General features: G+C 43.1%; 3 protein-coding genes across 3 annotated transcripts; 1 reads left to right on the top strand and 2 right to left on the bottom strand.

The window, feature by feature from the left end:
- The first annotated feature begins 93 nt into the window (after positions 1–93).
- Positions 94–2,629, top strand: LOC144701180 (PIN domain-like family protein). Its single transcript, XM_078572916.1, has 9 exons — positions 94–225; positions 334–399; positions 494–599; positions 1,521–1,563; positions 1,676–1,748; positions 1,830–1,917; positions 2,007–2,063; positions 2,141–2,219; positions 2,394–2,629. The coding sequence occupies exons 1-9, from the start codon at positions 155–157 to the stop codon at positions 2,405–2,407; spliced, it is 597 nt and encodes a 198-aa protein (XP_078429042.1). The 5' UTR covers positions 94–154; the 3' UTR covers positions 2,408–2,629.
- Positions 2,630–2,676: 47 nt separating this feature from the next.
- Positions 2,677–8,156, bottom strand: LOC144701179 (glycosyl transferase family 1 protein). The gene is made up of 14 exons (XM_078572915.1): positions 7,382–8,156; positions 7,217–7,303; positions 6,910–7,019; positions 6,769–6,819; positions 6,232–6,403; positions 5,844–6,152; positions 5,535–5,738; positions 4,994–5,464; positions 4,711–4,920; positions 3,915–4,103; positions 3,678–3,841; positions 3,449–3,610; positions 3,294–3,372; positions 2,677–3,232 (listed from the first exon to the last, which is right to left on the bottom strand). Exons 1-14 carry the CDS (start codon positions 7,808–7,810, stop codon positions 2,783–2,785), a joined length of 3,087 nt encoding a protein of 1,028 aa, XP_078429041.1. The 5' UTR covers positions 7,811–8,156; the 3' UTR covers positions 2,677–2,782.
- A 622-nt stretch (positions 8,157–8,778) lies between these two features.
- On the bottom strand, positions 8,779–12,238 carry LOC144701177 (UDP-D-xylose:L-fucose alpha-1,3-D-xylosyltransferase MGP4-like). Its single transcript, XM_078572914.1, has 4 exons — positions 11,526–12,238; positions 10,718–10,879; positions 10,143–10,358; positions 8,779–9,119 (listed from the first exon to the last, which is right to left on the bottom strand). The coding sequence occupies exons 1-4, from the start codon at positions 12,009–12,011 to the stop codon at positions 8,910–8,912; spliced, it is 1,074 nt and encodes a 357-aa protein (XP_078429040.1). The 5' UTR covers positions 12,012–12,238; the 3' UTR covers positions 8,779–8,909.
- Positions 12,239–21,798: the final 9,560 nt, after the last annotated feature.

Below are 21,798 nucleotides of genomic sequence, written 5' to 3'. Positions count from 1 at the left end.
GGATGACGGATGACGTGGAATTCTCGTCCTATGCTACTTGTCTGGATTATTAAAAATACGAGTTTTTTGTTAAATTATTAAAGGGGACTTTCACAATGTTCTTGTTCTAGGTCTTCGTACAGAACGATTTGGGTTCAGTTCTGTAGAGAGGAAGATGGGGAAGGCGAAGAAAACCCGGAAATTTGCGGTCATGAAGAAGATTGTCAGCTCGAAAACCATCCAAAAGTGGGTTAATTCGGTGCATGTTCTTCTATTGTTACTCGTGTTTTGGTTTGTAGGCCTCTTGTTGAGTGTTTAATCTGTGAGGTTTTTTGTCCTGATTGATCGTTTCAGGTACAAGGAGGAGGTTCTTAACCCGAAAAAGAAAGATCTTGAAAAGGAGAAGCTCCCTCACAATGTGTAGGTCTTCTCTTGTGTTACTTTTCGGGAGTTTCGTCTGTATTCTGTTTGTGCTGTTCTCTGTCTAAAGTGGATTCATTTTTTTGGTTCCAAGACCGGCCGTCTCATCGGCTATGTTCTTCAAGTATAATACGGCTTTGGGCCCTCCCTATCGAGTTATTGTCGATACTAACTTCATCAACTTCTCGATACGGAACAAGGTGTGTTTTCCTAAACGCGTCTAATTGATCGTTATTTCGACGTGATTTTTGCATAATCTTTGCTCTGTTTTTCATTGGCGAGATGGAGTGTGATGTTGGATTGAGGAGATAAGATGGATTTATTAGAAGCATTTTACGAATCGCTGATCAGTTCATTCCTTTTAAATGTGAAGGCATCCGCATTACCTTCTTGAGTTCATGGAACCGCGTTTTGCTATTGTCTGTGATCCTATTTTGAGCACTGTGATTACAAGACGTTATGCAATAGAAGACAGATGGATGCATATAAATGAAAATGACTAGGGGAATGAGACGGAAGGGTTTCTTATGAAGCATGAGATTCAAAATTAATCAGATTAGTCCATCTTTTAAGCCACACAAATGACTTCCAAATACATCATTGTAGTATCGAACTACCCTTAAACGTCATTCCCGACGATTAGATCTGCCATTATCCCCCAATCAATCTGGAAACTTGATCGTGGAACATAAATGAACAAAGCAATACCGCCTAAATCTGGAACATGTTGCTGATTGCTGTTGCTTATATTCTGATTCTTTTATTATCTCATTTTATCTCCTCTAATGATTGGATTGTTAATTTGCCCTGATGAAACCCTATTTTAAAGGGAACCCTCCTAATGGTCATTTCTCGGGAATTAACTAGTATGGTCTGAGATAACCTGTATGAATTTGGTTTACCGATTTGAATTCTTTTTCCCTCGCAAACATCTCAAGTGTTTCAAGGGGCAATGATTGATTGTTGGTTGCATTTATTATTTAATAATTCATAATACAGACGACAATGCCATGCTTCAGTTCTTGCTGACAGAGGGATATGCGTGGTGTCCAACCACTCACAACCTGTTCCAATAGACTTTCTTTTCTTCATCTCTGTGAATATATCTTATTTTCATGCAGTTGGACTTGCAAGATGCTATGGTCGAGTGCTTGTATGCAAAATGTAAGATGTGAAGAACCCTGTTTCTCAGAGTTAATTTTACACTCTTAGCTTATTATGTATGAAATTTTCACCGTCTATCAACTCTCTGACAAGTTACATATTTTTTCCTCAGGCACTCCATGCATCACTGATTGCGTGATGGCAGAGCTCGAAAAGTTAGGTCAGAAGTATCGAGTTGCGCTGAGGTATTTATTTCATCAAGACCTATCTTAAAATCTATCAACTATTGAAGGGCTTATGCAATATTTTCCGTCTTATAATCCCAGGATTGCGAAGGATCCGCGGTTTGAGAGATTGCCGTGCACGCACAAAGGAACTTATGCCGATGATTGTATTGTCGACAGAGTGAATCAGGTAATCATTTAATTCTAGCGCTCTTTTGGAAAATCGTCTGGCTCAGCAATGAATTAAGAGGTGTAATCCTTGGTCTGCTGAATGAACAGCACAAATGTTACATCGTAGCAACCTGCGACAGAGACTTGAAGCGGAGGATCCGAAAGGTAATTGATCATCATTCTCCGAACTCTGAATTTTCTTCTAAATTGCTAATCTGGATTTCCTCCCGTCTTTCTCATAGATTCCTGGAGTACCAATTATGTATATCACTCGGCACAAGTATTCCATCGAACGCCTTCCTGAAGCCACCATGGGTGGAGGTATGCTCTCTCTTTCTCTCTCTTTGTATGTGTGTGCGTCTTCTTCTCTCTATCTACCTGTCTCTCTTTCTTTGTTGTCTATCTCTCTCTCTCTCTTTCAATCTGTCCATTTCTCTCTCAGAGAAGTTCATTTGTTCTACTGAGAGTCATGGGTTTTGTGGCTTTTATTATCAGCACCAAGAATGTGAGGGCCCTTCTTCTACATCGGACAGAGCCATGGCCATGGATCTTTCTCAGACTGGATGCGGAGGCATAGACCATCTTCCTCTTTATTTGTAGGCGCATCTCTTAAAAATTTTGCCCCAAAGGAATGCAATTAGATTTTATTGCTGACTTAGCTGTAAATCTAAATCTCAGCTTCTATTTTTTTGTACGATGAATGAAATATCAGATGATGGGTTTTTCATTGACCTGGATCCGACCCATCTCTCTTTCTACCACCACCTCATCAAAATAATAGCTACAAATTGAATGATGATTAGTAAAAATAACAATTCACAACTGGTGACTCAACTCAAGGGCAGACGAGAAGGGGGGGAAAACAGGGGAAAATTGACAGAATGTCACAAGACGGCAGCCACCGTTGAATTGGAGTCTGCATCTTCGGGTGGCGGCTTCACGTACTTGCCAAGGGTCTTCTGGTGGGCTCTGCTCTTCATCCTCTTGATCTTGTCTTTGCTCTCTTGCTTCTTCTTCTCCTTCTGCTGCAACCGCTGACTCCGTTCTCGGTCACGGATCCCCTGCCAGTACACCTCCCCTGTCAACGGCCACAACCATGGCCGCCCCGGCCCGTCCGGCCGGTCCGAGTCCGACTCCTCCGCCAAGTCCTCATCCATGCTCTTCAGCGTCGCAAAGCCGAACCACCGTATCCTCATCACGCCTCTGCGCTGAGTCAACGGGTGCTGATCCTCCATGGCCCCCGTCGCCGGGTCAACATAGACCATCCTCCTCCCACTGTGGTATGCCCACACATTGACCAACAGCTCCAGCACGCGGGAGTAGCAGCCGGGCTCCTGAGATAGAAACGATTAGACTTCTTTCTGTGTCGTCGGTATAGAGGGGTTGACTTTTCACCTTGGTCAAAGTCAACGGGCAGCGGCCGCTTTTGCGGTGCTCTTCGTACAGTTGGGCGTCCAAAGCGTCCGCAAACATCCTGCGGAGGACAAGGAAATGGGTGATGAGAGAATCTTTTCTTTTAAATTGGGGAGGAAATTAAAATTTCTGGGTACCTCGAGAACATGACGTATTCAAGAAATGATCGGGTGGGGAGGGCCCAGCAGTTGACTGCAGACCAGGCGCTGCCGTCCGATGACGGCATAGGCGGTAGAGTGTCGAAGTCGACGTCTCTGATCACGCCGTACATTGTCCGCAAAGCTTGAGAAACCACGCGCCTTCGAGAAAACAAAGGTTAAGAGGGCAAGTTTGAGAACTTTGATAGAGAAAGTCAACGGGTCAGACCTGCAGTTGCCGGCATTGAGAGAGTCGCAGAAGGACCAAAAGTCCTGTTTGAAGGTGTTTCTAGGATCTTTATCGATTCGAGACCAGAAGTAAACGGTGTCGCCGTGTTTCCTTGATTCGACAGCTTCAATTAGAGCTCTTTCAGCCTTCTTAGACAATGAAATCTGACGGAGAAAAATAAACATCATAAATATTTGACCAAAGTCAAACAATATCAGTATTAGACCAAATGCAGACCTTTTGAGCAGAAGCCCTCCATGACTGGAATCCAATCCAAGCGTTCTTGTGCACACGATCTATCCTGTTGGCTAAAGCGAAGAATGCTCCATGATCAGCAAGCACGTCTCTGTAGTACGGATTGACGAGGAGTGGAAGGCGGGAAGAAGCGTCAATGTCATCTCCCCCCGGTCTTCTCCCTTTGCTCGACTGTCCATCAAAAATATTCAAAGAGACGATGTTTATGAGAGGCACGATGTTTTATGAATTTTACCCTTTGTCATTATGTAGCAAAAATATCATACTGATAATACCCTTTGGAGGACTTATCGTAAATGAGCACATCTGGGCCTATCACAGCCTAAAGGTCCAGTATCTCTCTATCTCTCTATTGTGCTATAAGTAACATGTAATGGATGATTACGATTTCTATGAAGGATTTGGTTGTTCTTTGGATCTCCCAAGCTGCATCCCGCTAGGAGACACCCTGTGGCAGGATGAAGCACTGACATTATCTTTGTCCTCCCTCTCTTCTCGATCTCTCTGTGGTAGGGTTCCGCATGCAAAATGTAAACCTCATTCCTAATGTAAATATCTTTGAAACTAAGTGAATGAAACATTAATCAAAACATTACATGAATGTGATTATTTAGACAATACTAATCACTGTTTTAATATTTTCAATTTACACTAAATTAATGTTAATCAACAAGTTATCAATCCATGAGAGAGGAAAGTGAAGAAAGTTATGACGAACAGATGATGACGATGCTGATGCTGATGATGTTCATGAGAGAGACAAAGATTAGCATCTCACCAAGCCTATACCACGGTAAAGAGACTTATTATGCAGGAAAGGCCACGCTCCTTCTCCAAAGTATGGTTCATATATACATAACGGCTGTCCTGTTCGTTCAAGTTCTTTATCATCTCTTTCATGGGCGTCGCTCCTCGTCCTGTCAGCCCTTTTAGCATTCCGATACACCTCTTCCCATGTACCATGCCACTGCTCAGTCCTGTCCTTGAGCTGAAGATTATTTTTTTAATGAAGTCAAAAAATGGCAAAATATGGAAATTTTTGACAGCGGGTTGAATCTCACCTCATCGTCTTCTAATCGTTTCAGAGTGTTCTGTTTCGAAATTTCCTTCTCCTCTGCCCAGTCAATGGGCGAGAATGCCTCTGCAAGCGCACCAGATGAAGCTTCATAATGAGAATCGTTCCACTGACTTTCTAATCTGTCTAACACTTGGCCAAGTTTTCGTCGTCCATCTCCAGGTGTTAAGTCCTCAAAGAGATGCCAGAGCCATGATTTCTTGAATTTCAAGAGAATTTCCTGAGCTGTCTTCGGAGAAGCAACTTCTGGCGGTAATTTAATCAATCGCTCAAGCAAATACGCATACCCTTCAACGCTTTCAGCGACCATTAGGTTTTTCCCTTGTTCTTCTCCATTTGATCCAATGTTCTCCGCCGCAGGAGATAATTGCCCGTTGTAGACCGCGCGAGATAAGATTTCTGTGATCATGGCAATGTTTTTCTTGGGAAAAATGTAACCGTTTTGCCCGTCATCGATCTGTTCATATCAAAAGGAACTGTCAGCCATGAACAAAGATTCAAGATACTGAATCTAGTAAGAATTGTACGTGTTTTGTGATCACGGCGAGATTGGGTGCAATTATCGGTTTCCGGAGGCACATTGCTCTTGTCAGGAGAGGCGGGAATGACTGTTCTTCGATGAATGATCCATAAATGACGACATCTGCGATGCCTAGGTAGTCAGTCGCATCTGTCTCTCTATTGATATGTATCACACTCCCGCTGACGAATCCAACTTTATGAGAGAATGTCTGCGAAACGTGTTTAATCCAAAAATTTACAATCCAGGATCCATTTTCAGATAATACAATCATTAAATAAATTTCTAATTCAACAGATTAAGTTTGTTTCTTTACCTCTAGTGCAGACTTGTAGGAATCAGTTAAGTCTCCGTTCAAGATGAAAACCTTCAAGTGAGATGCGGATGAAAATTCCTGGCGAAGAGGAGCTACAGCTTGAAGAACTAGGGCTAGCTCTAGCCACAACCCGCTGTATGAAAATTGACTGCATAGAATTCCAATTAGAAAATCCTCTTCGCTGTATCCCAGCTCTAGCCGTCGATCATGCCCATTATTTGCTGACACACGGCGGTGAACTTCCCAGGCTTCAGCAGGAGAACCAGGAACAACGTAGAAGTTACCCGAATCAAATGCAGAATACATTAACTGAAAATTAAAAAAATTACTATTAATTAACCGGATCATCAATTACTTGTTTTTCGGGTTTTGAGGTAGTGATTATTACCGGAAGTACATGGTTGGGAAAGACGACGACGGTAGCTCGTTTGAAGGTTTGCTTCCAATCATGAAGGAGGCGAGTCTGGTTATTATCTCGATAATTTCTTACACGAAGGGCCAGCGAATCTTCGTCTACAGTCCATACAACGGGAACCGATTTGAATGGCTCCTGCGAAAGACTGCTAAGTGTATAAGCAAGTAACATTCAAGAGTAGTAAACAAGTTGGTATACCATAAATTTTTTGGAAACAAGTGACAAAGTTCTGTTGCGAAAGATTTTGATGAATATCAGATGAGAAATAGAAAAATCTCTGAGGCAGAATGGTAGGAGAAGGGGAAGTTGGAAAGAAATCAGTCTGTTTTTGTTATTTTATAATAATTCCGTTTTATGCCACTAAGTTAACGAAAACAAGACTATCGCATTGACGTTCTCCCATTGATGATTGGTTTTCCATCGATCATGGGAGGCATTGATAGATAATGCCCTTCAAAGAGCTCAAGCTATTTAAATTTAAACAAGTTAAAGCAAACAATAAATACTTACGGCGAGAGAACAAACTTGGTCTCAAGGGAAGTCAACAGGATGCAGTTATACCTGCAATAGAAAGAAATGTCCAAGTTCAGATGTGACCTTTTTGAATTGATTGACTAAAATTTTTGAAAGGAAATACGATTCGTGGCTTACTTTAGCCAATCTATGGCCGTCTCCACTTTCTCTTTCACTGTAAGAACTTTGATAGGAAACCCCGCAGAGCGCCACGCTGATTTAGCCGGGCCATCTTCAAGAACATACAACTGCAATACTTCCAAAGGCGTTTCAGCATAATTTTCTTTTAATGATTTTTTTTGAAGAAATTTTCTTTCAATGATGTTACTTTTAGAATCAGTAGCAATCAGAATGAAGCGCATTTCAATCATACATAAATTCAATCAACGAAGTTTCAATCAACAAGAAAATATCGGAGGGAAGATGATTGGTACAAGGCACATACATGCATATCATAGCCAATATCTCTCAGTGCAACGGCAACGCTAATCATGTGCAAGTTCCTCGAGTCTACAGACAGATCAGGAATGATCTGAAGAAACCAAACACGCAGCCAATGAACAATAATTTCACGAGAAAAAATCCAAGAAATTAGAAGAAAAAAACCAACCAGCGCAAGCAGCGGATTAACCAGACCAGAACGCCTCCTAACCAAACCAGAAGGGGCTGATTCTTCTTCATTCTCCTTCTCAAACTTCAACAACAACTTGGACGGGAAAAATCTGATACCCTCGCCAAAATCCAACTCTCCAATCTCACTAAAGATCCCAAGCTCTCGAAATGCAGCCAATCTCTTAGAAACACCGAAATTCCCAGATCTCTCCAGCACGAATCCAGGCAAAAACGCCTGGAAGAGTATAACAACAAACCAGAAAACGGCCACGATGCCAATCCATTGAAAGTAATTAACCTTCTCGAACAACAGTAACCGCGTCAGCCGAGATCTACACCTCGAGAACGACCTCCCCTCTCCCAAAGACGAGACCTTGAGCAGTGGAACTCTCTTGGGAAGAACAGCCCCATTCTCCACAGACCCCATCTAGCAGCAACAGCAGCCCATGGAGTCTCCCCAAAACCCTAAGGCGTCTCCACCATTACTGCTTGCACCTCTGAAGATCGATCAAGTTCGCAAGAACAGAACAAATCTTCAGCTCAAATCAATCAATTCAACGGAAATGCAGCGATCTCTTCTACAGTGATTCACTCCGCTACTGAAGACGATTACGAGAGATTTTTGTGGCAGATTGAGCTGAAGAGAGCTGCGCAGAGCTCTTCTCTGGAGTTTCTTCCTAAGTCTCCGGCGAGAAGAGAGAGAAAGAAGAGAGAGAAACAAGAGAGAGAGAGAGAGAAGAGATAGAGAGGAAATTTCGGGGAGATTAAAGATATCAACTTCTCTGGCGGCGCCGCCGCGGAGCTATTTTCAGCCCGCCTTGGGAAGATCTGTGAATGTTTTTTTTAATGGGGGCTATTCCGCAAATAACTCAGAAATTCGTTAAATTCTTTATAAATGCAGATATAACTCACGCACGCATCTGGCGTCACCACGAATTGTCCGAATTTATTCTCCACGAGATAAGCCACGATAAAATACGACAAAATAATTTATTTTTTTGCAAATTAACGAAATTAACCAAAATATATTCCATATTTTGAAATTAAAGACCTCCTCCAGTAGTTAAAAAAATTTACGCAATTAAAATGAACGAATATCATCCGCCAATAACTACAGAACGTGGTCCTCAGAGAATTACATTTTCGGCAACAGAAATTACTCGTGGGATAATTTTTTTTTATTCCGCAGTTAATTTTTTTGCGGTGGGCCCGACAGTAAGCCAGTAGAAAGTACAATATTCCGAGCTCAGGGAATTAAAAATTCCTACGACAGAAATAGTTTCACGCATTTTTTAATATTTGAAAATTTTTTAAACATCAGGAAAATAAAAAAATACAAGAATTGGTCCTTGGATAAATAAAATTTTCCGCAGCAAAAAATTACTCTAGGGAAAATACACAGAATCTAACCCGTATTTATATTTTTCACGGCTGGCAAGAATAAGCCACTAAAGAATACAATAATTGTTCCTCCGAGAAGTAAAATTTTCCGCAAGAAAAACAACTCATGGGAAAAGAAATGGAGCCTAGATTCGACCAAGGGGTGACTCGTTGACATGATCGTCTGCGAGCCAGAGCCCGAACTCGCGGAACCGTTTGATCTTCTTCTCAAACCCAGTGATGTAGTTGTTGTGGATGATCACGTGTCGTCCCATCGTCTCCTCCACCCAAGTCTTGTTCCTGAAGTAGAGCCCTCCAGAAGGAAAACCCACTTGAGGAAGCAGGAACAGATCCACCTGCACCAAATTCATCAGTATAATTCAGGGATGCGGACAGGACAATTTTTTCGTCCCGGGACGAAAAAATCGTCCCGTGCAAGGGTATGGACGAAATTCGGGACGAAAAATCGTCCTGGGGACCACCAGACCGGACGGTTTTGGTCCCTGACGAAAAAACCGTCCGGAGGTCTCGGAGGATGGACGGACGAATGTGGACGAGAAACCGCCGGATTCACATCCGACGGTTGAGATGTAGCCACGTGGCCTCGTTATGACAATTTGCATCAAAGTCCCTGTGATTTTTTGCTCCTGCAAACTGATGCCGCTCAGAAATAATTGTACATAAGTCCATTTGGATCTCTCTCCTCCATATTTCCCTAAAAAACTTAGAAAAATCTAAATCAATATATTAAAAATATCAAATGGTTTTTTTTTGTCTGACAAGGGATGGGACGGTTTTTTCCCCGGACGGGACGAAAATTCGACCTGGAGAACTGAACGGGACGGTTTATGTACCGTCAGACAAAATTTTTTCCCATCCATCGTCCACGACGTCCGGGACGATCCGGAACTATATTCATCAGCAATGTCACACGTAGTCAGTCATGTCAGCAAGCGTACATTAGTTTTCAAGGATTAGATTGATCAATTGACTGATAAATCATATCGCCGATCCGATTCGGTCTTTGATCAATTCAACCCGCAGCGGATTGGTCCATAATCTAATTGAGGATGGTATCAACTCGTGATTGGCATAAAAATGGACCTCGGCTGTCCCTTGCAGACAGATCGATCTGATCGAACCGGTTCAATCAGATCAACAATCCTTGATCAAGCTACAGTAATGATCATGTCAGCCCCATGGCACCATTAGGATCCAGCCCATCTGACGAATGAAGAGAAGAGTGACTATCATCTCAACTCCTCAGTCAATAATTTGATCAAGGGGCAAAATTATCAAGTGAGGAATTGAGATTCGTACAGCAAGCAGTGAATCCATTATAAAAAATAATATTTAGAATATCTAGCTTGAGTCATTACCTCGCCGTGGGTTTTGTTTAAAGCCCAGTTGAAAGCCGGCTGATCGTTTGACTTTTTAGCCGTTGACCACGGCTGGAGCTTCATTTCTTCTATCCATCTCATCATCACCTTCTTTGTGCCAGATGTGGGTCGCAGGAAGATAAGGCAGCTGCAGATGTATGTTCTGCCTTTCTTTCCGGGTGGCGGCAGCGAGTGGGAATGGTCCAAGGGCTTCACCTGATTTTCAGAAAAGAGCCCCCAAAACTTTTTAATTCTAGAATTCTCTGGTTTTGTTTTAGAAAAAAAAATCGATGCTGGTACAAAGACTAACAAGCATATTGGTACCAAGCCTAATAAAACTACCAAAGCTGGAATTCATGATTACCCGAAAATTGAAAATAAAAATATTTATCCTCTCACAATTAACCAAAGAACAAAAAAAACCAATCAATGAACAATGAAAGGCTATATCGTCCCACATCAAAAATGGAATCTTGGTTCTTCCCAGAATTTCAACTACTTAACGATGCAAATAAGGTCAATCCATGGACTAGACCAATTAAATTTCTTTTTCCTTGGGAACTAGACCAACTTACAGCTGCCATGTCATCAGAAAAATACACATCGTGGTTTCCCTCCATGTATGGGAAAGGATCAGCCAACCAAACCATGTCAACGTCATTGTATAAAACATTGTATCCCAGGTCCAAGATTTGCAGAAGATGCCGGGGCCTGCGGGATGTAAAGTTGAAGAACCCCTGTCAAAAACCGTGTACACGTATAAGAACCTCGAGCAATCCCCATACTTCACTCCGATAAACTTAATCAAGCTGAACAAAGGCGATCATGGATCACAGATAGATAGAAGAAAGATGTACAGACAGATACATCTATCCATGGATGGATAGATAGATAAATAGATACATAGAAAGATGGATGGATAAATAGGATATACACATCCGCTGGGCTTGTCAGAGTGATTTTCAGGAGTAGGAAACTCCACAGTTAAGATGGACAACACGATGAGAAATCAATAGATGGACAACACGATGCATTAATACCAATCCACATTGAAAAAATTCTGGGACAATTGAATATTAACAAGGAACCATTAAAACAGTTTTCTCGAAAGTTTTTTGGAAAAAGTTTAAAAGATAGATATATAGATGGTAAGATAGAAGGATTGAAAGAAAGATATATAAGGATGTCAAGATTTATGGATTGATACATAGACATTGATGGATGGATGGATGAATAAAAAAATAATGAGATAGACAGATAGATACATTGATAAATAAATAGATAGATAGATAGACGGATAAAAACATAGAGAGATTGATTGATTGATAAATAAATAGAGAATCAGAATGCGAGTAAAGATGTTGGGTGTGATTTTTACTGTACCTGGGAGCCAAATTTGTGCGCAGTTTGGGACTCTGGAGCAGGCGGGACAAGAACAGCATGACCGGGCCACTTCTCATTGATTTTGTAAAGCGTGGCGTAATCCTCAGCGACGACGAGCACCTTCTCCTGATGTTTCTGTCTGGCGATGCTGATCAACCAATTGTTCAAAAATGGCAGATACGGCTGACTAACCGCGCAAAGTATAATCGTTCCGTTCTTCCCCACAAATGCAGCAGCCTCCGCTAGAGTATAATCCCTCCATCTTAAGAGAGATCCTTCATTGTTCTTGAAAAGAAACCCAGCTGGGGGGCGCATCCATGGGAAGAGCACGCCCATAACAACGATCATAGACAAGAGAATTGTAATACCAGTAGGACCATAAAGAGAGAACGATCTCTGCGGTGAAGTCGTGCCATGGCGGGATGATAGATCAGGAGTCACCAACGGTTGTTGATGCTGTGATTGTTGTCTTTGATGGAGTGACATTGTTCTTCTTTTGTGTCGATCGAAACGGCGACACAGAAGAGAATCCGAGCGATTTTCGCCGAAGAATGGAGCTGGAGATCGGCGTTCCTTTGATTCTTGAGGAAATCAACGGAGGACCCACGTCGTAGAATGAGATGGTGAGGGAGAAAGTTGCTTCCTTTTGCTGATCTCCGACGAGGGCGACGTCCGCCGGGAAGAGTAAAGCTGCGTCGGTGAAGAACATCAGTGGGAGAGGCCAATATATATCCACCGTTGGATCCCAAATGGACAGTTCCATTAAGGTGTTTAGGAAGGGAATGTTGCTTATGCTGAAATGTCAACCTTGATGCTGAAATAATTCTTCACTTTCATAGGACCAGGGATCGGCACGCGTCATCCATCACGTCACACATCACCGTGACCGAAACATGACTGATGACGTAATACGGTGACAGATGACGAAGTGGTTGTGACGGGGACGTGATAGTGACAGTACCCAGGACGCGTGACGTGACAAAACAGCGGTCACGGATGAAGGCCGTGATGGAATTTTTGAAAAGTTAAAACGGACAGAAAATACATACAAAAAACATAACCCTTAATGCATGGTATGTACTCTATCTTCTATAAACTGCTTTTCCAAAATTCATCGTTATTGATTCATCGGTATTGATTTGTCGTTAAAAATTCATTGTAACTGGGTTGGAACTGACTTCCCAACAGCCTGATGAACAACTCCTGCTCCGTGGCATTTTGAAGTCCGCTTCTAGCGAAGTAACCGAGCAGGTCGTTGTTTCCGGTGCTGAACACAATTAGAGATTCCGCGAGGAAACGGTTACCTGCTTCGGTACCGTGTTGGTTCTTCAAACACTTGCTCATCTTCCGGTAGTTCTCGATACTTTGTGTAAGAACAGAATAGTTCTCTGTAGTTCTTGATACTTAAAGGAGATGGAGACGTCCCGGGACTGAATAGACCGGATACTTTGTGTAAGAACATACGAGATGCAGTCTAGGGTCGCGCAATAATATTGCACAGTTCGGTGAAGAAACTTACTGTTGCATCAAGGATGCCAGATCCTCCAGAAGCAAAGTTCACGCCGTGGTACGGGGTATTCTGACATTCCGTGCCGTTCTCTAAGAAGAATACATCGCAAATATAAGGGTTTCATTCATGTCACTGGTGGCGGTGACGCCGTCACAGTGACTTGGATGTGACAAACGCCCTATGGAGGACGCGTGACAGAATGTGACAGTTTTTTTGTATATATTATGGGACACTTGACAGGATGGTGATGTGCCAAAAGTTTTGTCACGTCACTGTCCGTCACGTTCCGTCACATCCAGGGCATCACGTCCCCGATGGGCCGTTCCCTATTTCATACAATATATACTTGATACATACTAGCTAGGTGGGCATAACTAATTATGTTAGCTATGGGATTGCTAGTCTTACCTCAAAGCTGGAAATCCACTTTCTTGGCGCTTATACCAAAAGTGGACGATCCAACATCATTTAGAGACTTTCGTCCTTTCAGTCTTTATAATGTATGCCATAAAGTTGCATCTAAGATCATTACAAATCGACTAGGGACCTTCCTTGATAGACTTATCTCACCTGAACAGTGCGGTTTTGTCAAGGATTGACAGATCCATGGCAGGATCATGCTAGTTCATGAGTTAGCCCAGTCCTTAAACACTCACATTCGAGGTTCGAATGTCATCATCAAATTGGATATGGAAAAGGCTTTTGATCGAGTCGAGTGAAGTTTCCTTACCGGAGTGTTACGTTACTTTGGGTTCACCGATGCATTCATTGCTCTCATCGATGCATGCATTAGAGAGAATCACTTCTCTCTCTTGGTGGGCGAAAACTCCACTGGCTTCCTCACGGCCACGAGGGGTCTACGGCGAGGTGATCCCATCTCACCCACCCTTTTAATATTGATGGAGGAGGTCTTTAGCTGATCACTCACACGAGCGATCGCCCGCGGCCTCATCCAAGCATATTTTACAAAAAGGGGATGCCTGATCCTCTCGTACTCCTTATTAGCAGATGACACCATCTTTTTCCTTAACGGATCTAAAAAATCAATTAAGGAACTCATGAGTGTTCTCACAACGTACGAGAGGTCTTCTGGCCAGCTCGTCAATGCCTCAGCCAGTTTTATAGTCGGTCCATCCACCAATGTAAAGCGCTCTCAGATTATCCAACACTATACCTGATATACACGAGGATGCCTTCCTTTCGATTATCTTGGATGCCCTATCTTTCTCGGACGGGCTAGGCATCATTATTTTGATGCCTTGTTGGCAAAAATGAGAAAGAAACTAGAGGGATGTAAACTTCCTTTTCTATCCCCTGGAGGACGCATCCAACTTATTCGACATGTCCTTAGGAGTATCCCGTTGCATACCCTAGCGGTTCATTCACTATTGGTCATAGTCCTCCGCTCTGTGGGGCGACTTTGTGCACGTTTCTTATGGTCAGGTCATCTCGAGGGAGAGAGTCTCCATGACTAGGTTTCTTTGGAGAAAGCTTGTCGGCCGACGGAAGAGGGGGTCTAGGGATCAGGCACCTTCAGGACGTCCAAGACATGCTTTAGAAGAAGCTCGTGTGGCGTATACGTACCACGCACTCCCCATTGGAAAGTTTCATCTCAGCCAAGTATGGCAAGTGGGCTCGTAGAGAGATGGATATCCGTGGCCATAGCAGATGGCGGACTTGGCAACGACATTGGCTAGAGATAGCTAGGTCACACGTTGGCATCTTGGCCGAGGTGCGGTTAGCGCCTGGTATGACATGGCTTGTAGACGAGCCTTTAGCCCATCAGCCCCACTTTGTATCACATCACCTGCGACTAGCCGTGACGTAGTTGCTCACGGGCAACACACACCACCTCTAGGAGCAGCATGGCCTCCCAATAGACATGTTATCCTAGGCTCAACGTACTCCCATTGGGACCACTCACAATTGTGCTATTGGACGCTTACCCTCGATGGGTCCTACTCTTGTAGATCTTCTTGGGAGCATTTCTGTGAGAAATCCCCCATCCAGCCCTGGGGTGACCGCATCTAGCATCCGACGATCAATACTTGTGTCACCTTCTTTCTTTGGAGACTCTTGCATTGTGGCCTCCCAACTGATGATCGAGTGACCCGTATCCGTCACTCCCTCAGTTCGCGCTATCATTGTTGCCCCGCATTTCCCCCGGTTGAGACTATGGACCACCTTTTCTTCCGTAGTGAGATAGCCCTAGACTATTGGCGCCAAATCACACACCATTGGCATCCACTCCTCGGTACCTCCTCTACTCTGACATCGTTCTACATGGAGATGTATCTCTCGCCAACACGCTCTAAATGGAACCCCTTCCTCCATGTCATCATAGCTTACTTACTATGGAAGATATGGAAAGGGCAAAATTCATCTTGTTTTGTAGGAACTCCCATGCACGCCTTGGATATCATGCAACGAGTCAAGCAATGGACACTGCACACCCACTATCTTCTACCACTTCATGCCCACAGCTCAGCCCTCGCATGCGACCTCTTCGCTCTTGGGGCATTGCGGTGACCCTTGCCTCCATTCACATTTGGCTACAGGTTGTTCGTTGGCATCCACTGCCAATCGGCACCCTCAAACTCAATGTGGATGGTGCGACCAAAGGGAACCTAGGGCCAGCCCAGGGAGGTGGTATCCTCCTTGACCATACATGGAGTATTATCTTTGCATTTTCGGTTTTTTATGACATTCAGACTAATACAATATCCGAGGCTATGGCGATACGTGATGGTTTACTCTTCTACGAGGAACAAAACCCTCACAATATTGTCTTAGAATCAAACTCACATGTATTAGTTGACATGCTTCGTGCAGGCAAATGCTCCGAGTGGTGGCTTGAGCACGTGTGATAGGACATCGTGCGGTGCCCCCTCGCACAACTAGTGTTCATCATCAGCTACGCGAGGGAAATCAGACAGCAGATGCCCTTGCCAATCACGCGCTACACTCATGAATCCCTACCTCCTTTTTCCTTTCTTGGCAGGAACTCTCTTCAACAACTCATGGATGCTGTCGTGTTGAACACCTTGGCTTGCCGACGCTTCGCACGTGTCGCACAATATCAAAGGAGCGACTGAGGAAGTGGCGGATTGCATGGAGCGCTATAGGTGGGAGAGCTCATCCTTCTGCTTGATAGCCCGACTTGCTGCGCTCCTCAACGTTGATATTATTCTATGACGTATAAACTTAATTTCTTAATGGATCTTAAGTCAGAAAGATGTGTAAAATACCAATCACACTAAAATTAGGAAAAATCATAAATCATAAAATCACATTAGAAACCAGTTTCATAAATTTAAGCTTTGATAAGATGCAACTAAAGTCAATCTGATGAAAATATTTACTTAATTTTGCATGCTATGTACATGGTAATTTGCGTGTAATCGGAAGCCTTCTATTGAGTGAAGTGATAAAATTCAAGAATTATACTATCAGGCGTGGTGAGAGTTAGGCTTCAATCTAACGTACATCATGTGGCTATCAATCCAATCATTCTTATGTGGCCAGCAATCCAATCATACTTTCATGTCCTTTTAACTTCACTAAATTAATTATTTAGTTATTAATATTCTCATGTGATGTTTATAATGAAGTCCATGAGTATGTGGAATGACTTAGTGAATTATGATGGGATCATAATATAGCGATATCTACTCTATAAACATGTATTAGTGATTATCCTATTAAATGGATACACTTTCTGATGTAACATGACGGGGCCAAACCGTCGTGTCGCACCACTAGGAAGGTTTACTTTGAACAAAACACCAATGTCATAAAATGTATGCAAATTTAATGGAAAAACGTCAACGAGAAAACGCTGCACTCGACTGATCTAGAGCGATATTCAGGTGACGACGTTGGGAGGTGTCGAGCCTTGTCCATGCTCCCAATGACCCGTTAGATCAGTTCAAAGACCGACGAAGCAAGGGTCAGCTCACCATCCGACGACGTTCGCACCGTCGTCGTTAATAAACTAGTCTGACGCCATCAAGAAGATATCTAACACAAGATGAGAGCTAGTCCTATATCGTGACAACGGATCTCTCAAGGCAGGGGAGCATACAAAGATTGCACTAGAGGGAGTAATGATACTGCGAAATAAAATGGAGTGGAGGAGGGAAAGGAAAGGACCTGTGAAAGGCAGTGTCCTAGGTCTCGTCGACGAAGCGCGACCAACCCAGAATCGACAAGTTGGCCGTTCGTCCTAGCTGTTCATCGACCATCGATGGAGAGGGTGGAGGAATCAGTATCGGTGTCTCCAGCCAAGGTCGCCGGACAGGTGCAAATCGTATCAGTAGGTATAGGTGCTATTGGAAGGCTTGGGCACAAATAGTGTCAGGTTCACACTATCTGTGCTCCCACGAGGCTGGGTCAACAACAGAACGCTCGCGATATCCAATAGAGAAGAAGAGTCTGGGAGGCATGGCTGATGGCGGTAGGGATCAATCTGGAGGAAGATGCTAGGTCAGCCTGGTCAGCAGAAAGGAAACATCCTGAGGGACAAGCAGCTAGCTTATTCAACAAGGGCATTGATAACATGATAAATGAACCTATATTTGCATACATTTTAGATGTTTTTAGTATTAGTAATTTATAATTTATCATGTTATTGTTTGAATTAACCAAATATTTATGCATTAGCTAATAATTCCAACTTTTGCACATTATGATTATTTTTCACTAACTTCATTGACTTCTATGAAGTCAATCAGTTTTATTTCTGACGAGTATTTTGTAGTTCCAAATGTGCAGAAATTTACAGGAATTAGAAGATATCATTATGAGAAAAATTGGAGGATTTTGGGAGCTTAGTGATTATCAAAATGGGCTGCAAATGATGAAACACAATTGTGGGATTTTAAAGGAGAGACCAGAGGGGCTTGGACCACAACCTGACCTACATATTGGGCCTGCAAACACATTACAAAAGAAACAAACTGGAAATTACAAGGCAAAGCTCTCAACCCATGGAGAAAAAGAGGCAAAATGGCAAGAAAAGAGAATAGATAATGCCCAAAGGGGTGTTTTTAGTAATTCTCACAATGTATAAATAGACTTTTTCTCCCTCATTTTCCCTCATTCTGGATGTACTCTAGCAAGTGGCTGGCCAGCAGGACAAGGCATTTTTCAGAATCCAGGTTGTTCAACCTGCTTAATGTAAGTTTATTGAAGTTTTCTCTTAATCTCGTCTCTTGTTTGCATTGAAAAATGCCTGATCCTGGCAAAATATAAGGATCCATACTTGAGAGGAAGCATTGAGGGCTCAGTAAACTTGCATTGAGGCTTTAGGATCTTAGATTTCTACCCTCTCCATCATTTCCCATCCATTTACCCTTAAAATCCATCACTTTCTCACTCTAAACACTAATTTTCTCCACTTTATCTCTCTAAAATAGGTTTTTTCTCTCACTAGACCTTCATCTATATCCATAGTTACTCCCCTAAAAATTTCATAAAAAATCTTCTTCATTTGCTCATCCAAATTCTATCTCAAACTCCTTCTACACTCTCTCTTAATTTTCTCTCTCTATCTCCTCATTTCGGCCCTTTCTCTCTCTAGAATCTTTTATTTCTCTCTCTAGACGTCCATACATATCCACAGTTCATCACCACAAAATTTCAAAAAAAAATCTCCTTCATCTACACCTTCAAATTCCCTCTCAAACTCTCTCTACACTATCTCTTCATTTTCTCTCTCTATCTCTTCATTTTCTCTCTCTATCCTCTTATTTCGACCTTTTATCTCTCTAGAAACATTTGTCTCTCACTATAAAATTTCTCCCTTTATCTCTCTAGATCCTCTTGCATTCCCTACTTCGAATCCCAAAAAAAATTGCATTGAAATATCATTTCTTATCCTCTCAAAGCACTTATTTTTTGTCCTCTAGCTGCCATCGTGCGGTGCCGTGCGGCGCCGTGCAGTGCCTGTGCGGCAGAGACCGCCCTCTGCCCGCCGGTCCGCGCGCAGCCAGCGCACAAGACCGCAGGACACAGGGTTGTCTTGTGCAGGACTTAGCCAAATTCGGCTAAGTCCTGGCCATTGGGTTAACCCAATAAGCTTAAGCCCAATTTGGCGAAGTCTTGACTTAGCCAAATTGGGCTAACCCTAGTGGGCTGACCGACTAAGGAGGCCAGCCCTCTACGGGCCAATCCAGGCCCACCGGCCCATTCTGCCGCTCCGTCGCCGCCGCCGCCGCCACCACTCCGGCGATCGCCGGAGTAGGTAAATTTCACATTTTTCATATTTAAAATTAATTACAAAATCGGAAAATTTTTCTTCTACATTAAAAAAATCCGAAAAAATTTGAAAAAAATCTAGAAAATTAATATAAGCTATTTAAAGTCATTTTAACACCTAAAACATTTCAAAAAAAAAATCTCTATTTCTCATTTTAATGCTAATAGTTGTGTTTTTTATGTGAATTAATCCCAGAAAATTCTAAAAATATTTATTTCTGATTAATTTGCTAAGATAAAATAGAAAAATTAATTTAGAAATTTGAATTTTGTGTTTCTCCTTGTACTTTGGCTTAATTAAAAACATAGGGAATTCTGAAAATTACCAACAAATCTAGAAACATCTCTTAATCTAAAAAAAAATATAGTATTTTTCACGTTTAAAATCATTTTCTTCATCCCAAGCTTGAGAAAGAATTCTGAAATTAAATTTCTGCCTCTCCGTGGATTGACCCCTTACTTGCCCTATATTAATTATAGAGTATTTAAGTGGAAATTTTCATAAATATTGTTGGCTAAGTCTGAATCAAAACAACGACATAAAACTCCTTAAATTTGGACTTATCAGGCATGTCGCTCCGGGTCAATGGCCGCGGCCCGACCGGGAGGAGTCAGGAGTGGATGGACCGGAAGTTTCTTATGCATTGGCAGGGTTGACCATTGTCCGACGACACGTGGATATCAGAGGTGGAGCTTCTTCGATTAAGGCCAGAGCTCGTCCAACCCCTCGAAGATGTCCAAATCCCCTCTAGTGTTAATTAATTCTTCCAGTATCGACTCGACATGCTCATGCCTCTCTGGGGACAATACGGGTGGGGGTAGATGGGAACTCTCTCTCACATTACTATGAAGGCTTGAGGGGCTGGGAGGCTCAACAATGGGTGACATAGGATGGTGTCGGACCACATCCCTAACGTTGAAGGTAGGACAGATCCCCCAATTAGGGGGGGTACCCACGACGTAAGCATTCTCGTCGACCACACAGACTATCGGGAAAGGCCAGCACTATGAGCGTGAAGCTTCGTAGCGACCCCAGGCGAATATCACTCGGGCCTCAACCTGACCATGACTAGATCACCCTCAGTGTAGCTAACTGACCTACGACCCACATCAACGGAAACTTTGTATTTCTCATTTTGCATGATGATGTGATTATGAATGTCACGATGTATGTCCCTAATATGCTAAGCAAATGCGATTCCATCTTTGGATGCTCTAGAATGCGGTTCCACTATGATGAGATCTATGGTTTTACGAGGTACCTGGCTATATATGATCTCGAATGGAGTGTGGCTGGTGGTGCGATTCATGGAGGAGTTGAAGGCTAACTCTACGCGAGGAAGGATACAATCCTAGGTGGTGATGTTTTCACCCACGATAGAGTAGAGCAGATTTCCTAAATTCTGGTTCACTACCTCTGTCTGTCCGTCCGTCTGCGGATGGTAGGCCATAGAGAATTTAAGTTTCATTCCAATGAGGACCCATAAGGTCTTCCAGAAATAACTACTGAAGCGTATCTCACGGTCTGACACAATTGACTGCGGTACTCCATGCAAGCGGACAATCTTGTCGAAGAATAGGCGCGCTACTCGCATGGCATCAAACGTCTTCAAACATGGTATAAAATGAGCCATCTTGGAGAATCTGTCGTCGACTACCATGATGGAGTCGTGTCGCTGGGTGGTCTTCGGTAGTCCAAGTACGAAATCAATACTAACATCATCCCAAGGGTGTGTTGACATCGGTAATGGTGTATAGAGCCCCACATTCTACTTGGTTATCTTAGCCTCGGAGCCTGCCAAGCAGCGGGAGATAATCTTCCCCACGTCTCTCTCCAAGGACGGCCAGTAAAATTGGTGCTCTATAGATAGGATGGTCTTATTAACACTGAAGTGTCCACTTAGACCACCCACGTACGTCTCCTAAATAAGAAAATCCCGCAGCGAGGTGCGGGGTACACAAAGCCTCTTTCCATAGAAGAGGTAACCATCAGAGAAATAATAATCTCGATACTCGGCCCTTGGTCCATCACGAATGGCATTGGAGATCTTTTCGAAGTCGGGACAATCAGCATAGTCCTATGGGACTTGTTCAAACCCCAAAACGTGAGTCTTCATCACGGCGAGGACAGCTGGTCTCCGGCTAAGAGCATCAGGGACATCGTTATGTTTTCCCTTCTTGTGCCAGATGAAAAATATGTAGTCCTGGAGATATGCGATCCAACGAACATGCCGGTCGCTAACTTTTTGCTGATTGTGCAAGTGTCGTAGCGCGCTATGGTCGGAGAAGAGGACGAATTCCTTGGGTAGGAGATAGTGGCGCCAGTGGCATAGAGACTACACTAGGGCATAGAGTTTGCGATTGTAGTTGTCATATCAACATCTCGTATCCTTGAGTTTCTCACTAAAATATTCTACAGGGTGTCCGTCCTGATTGAGGATGCCATCGATTCCTACGCCTGAGGCATTGCACGCGACTTCAAAGACTTTGTTGAAGTCAAGTTAA

Source organism: Wolffia australiana, chromosome 3, assembly GCF_029677425.1.
Source record: "Wolffia australiana isolate 7733 chromosome 3, ASM2967742v1".
Taxonomy (NCBI): domain Eukaryota; kingdom Viridiplantae; phylum Streptophyta; class Magnoliopsida; order Alismatales; family Araceae; genus Wolffia; species Wolffia australiana.
This window is presented reverse-complemented; position numbering and strand designations above follow the sequence as displayed.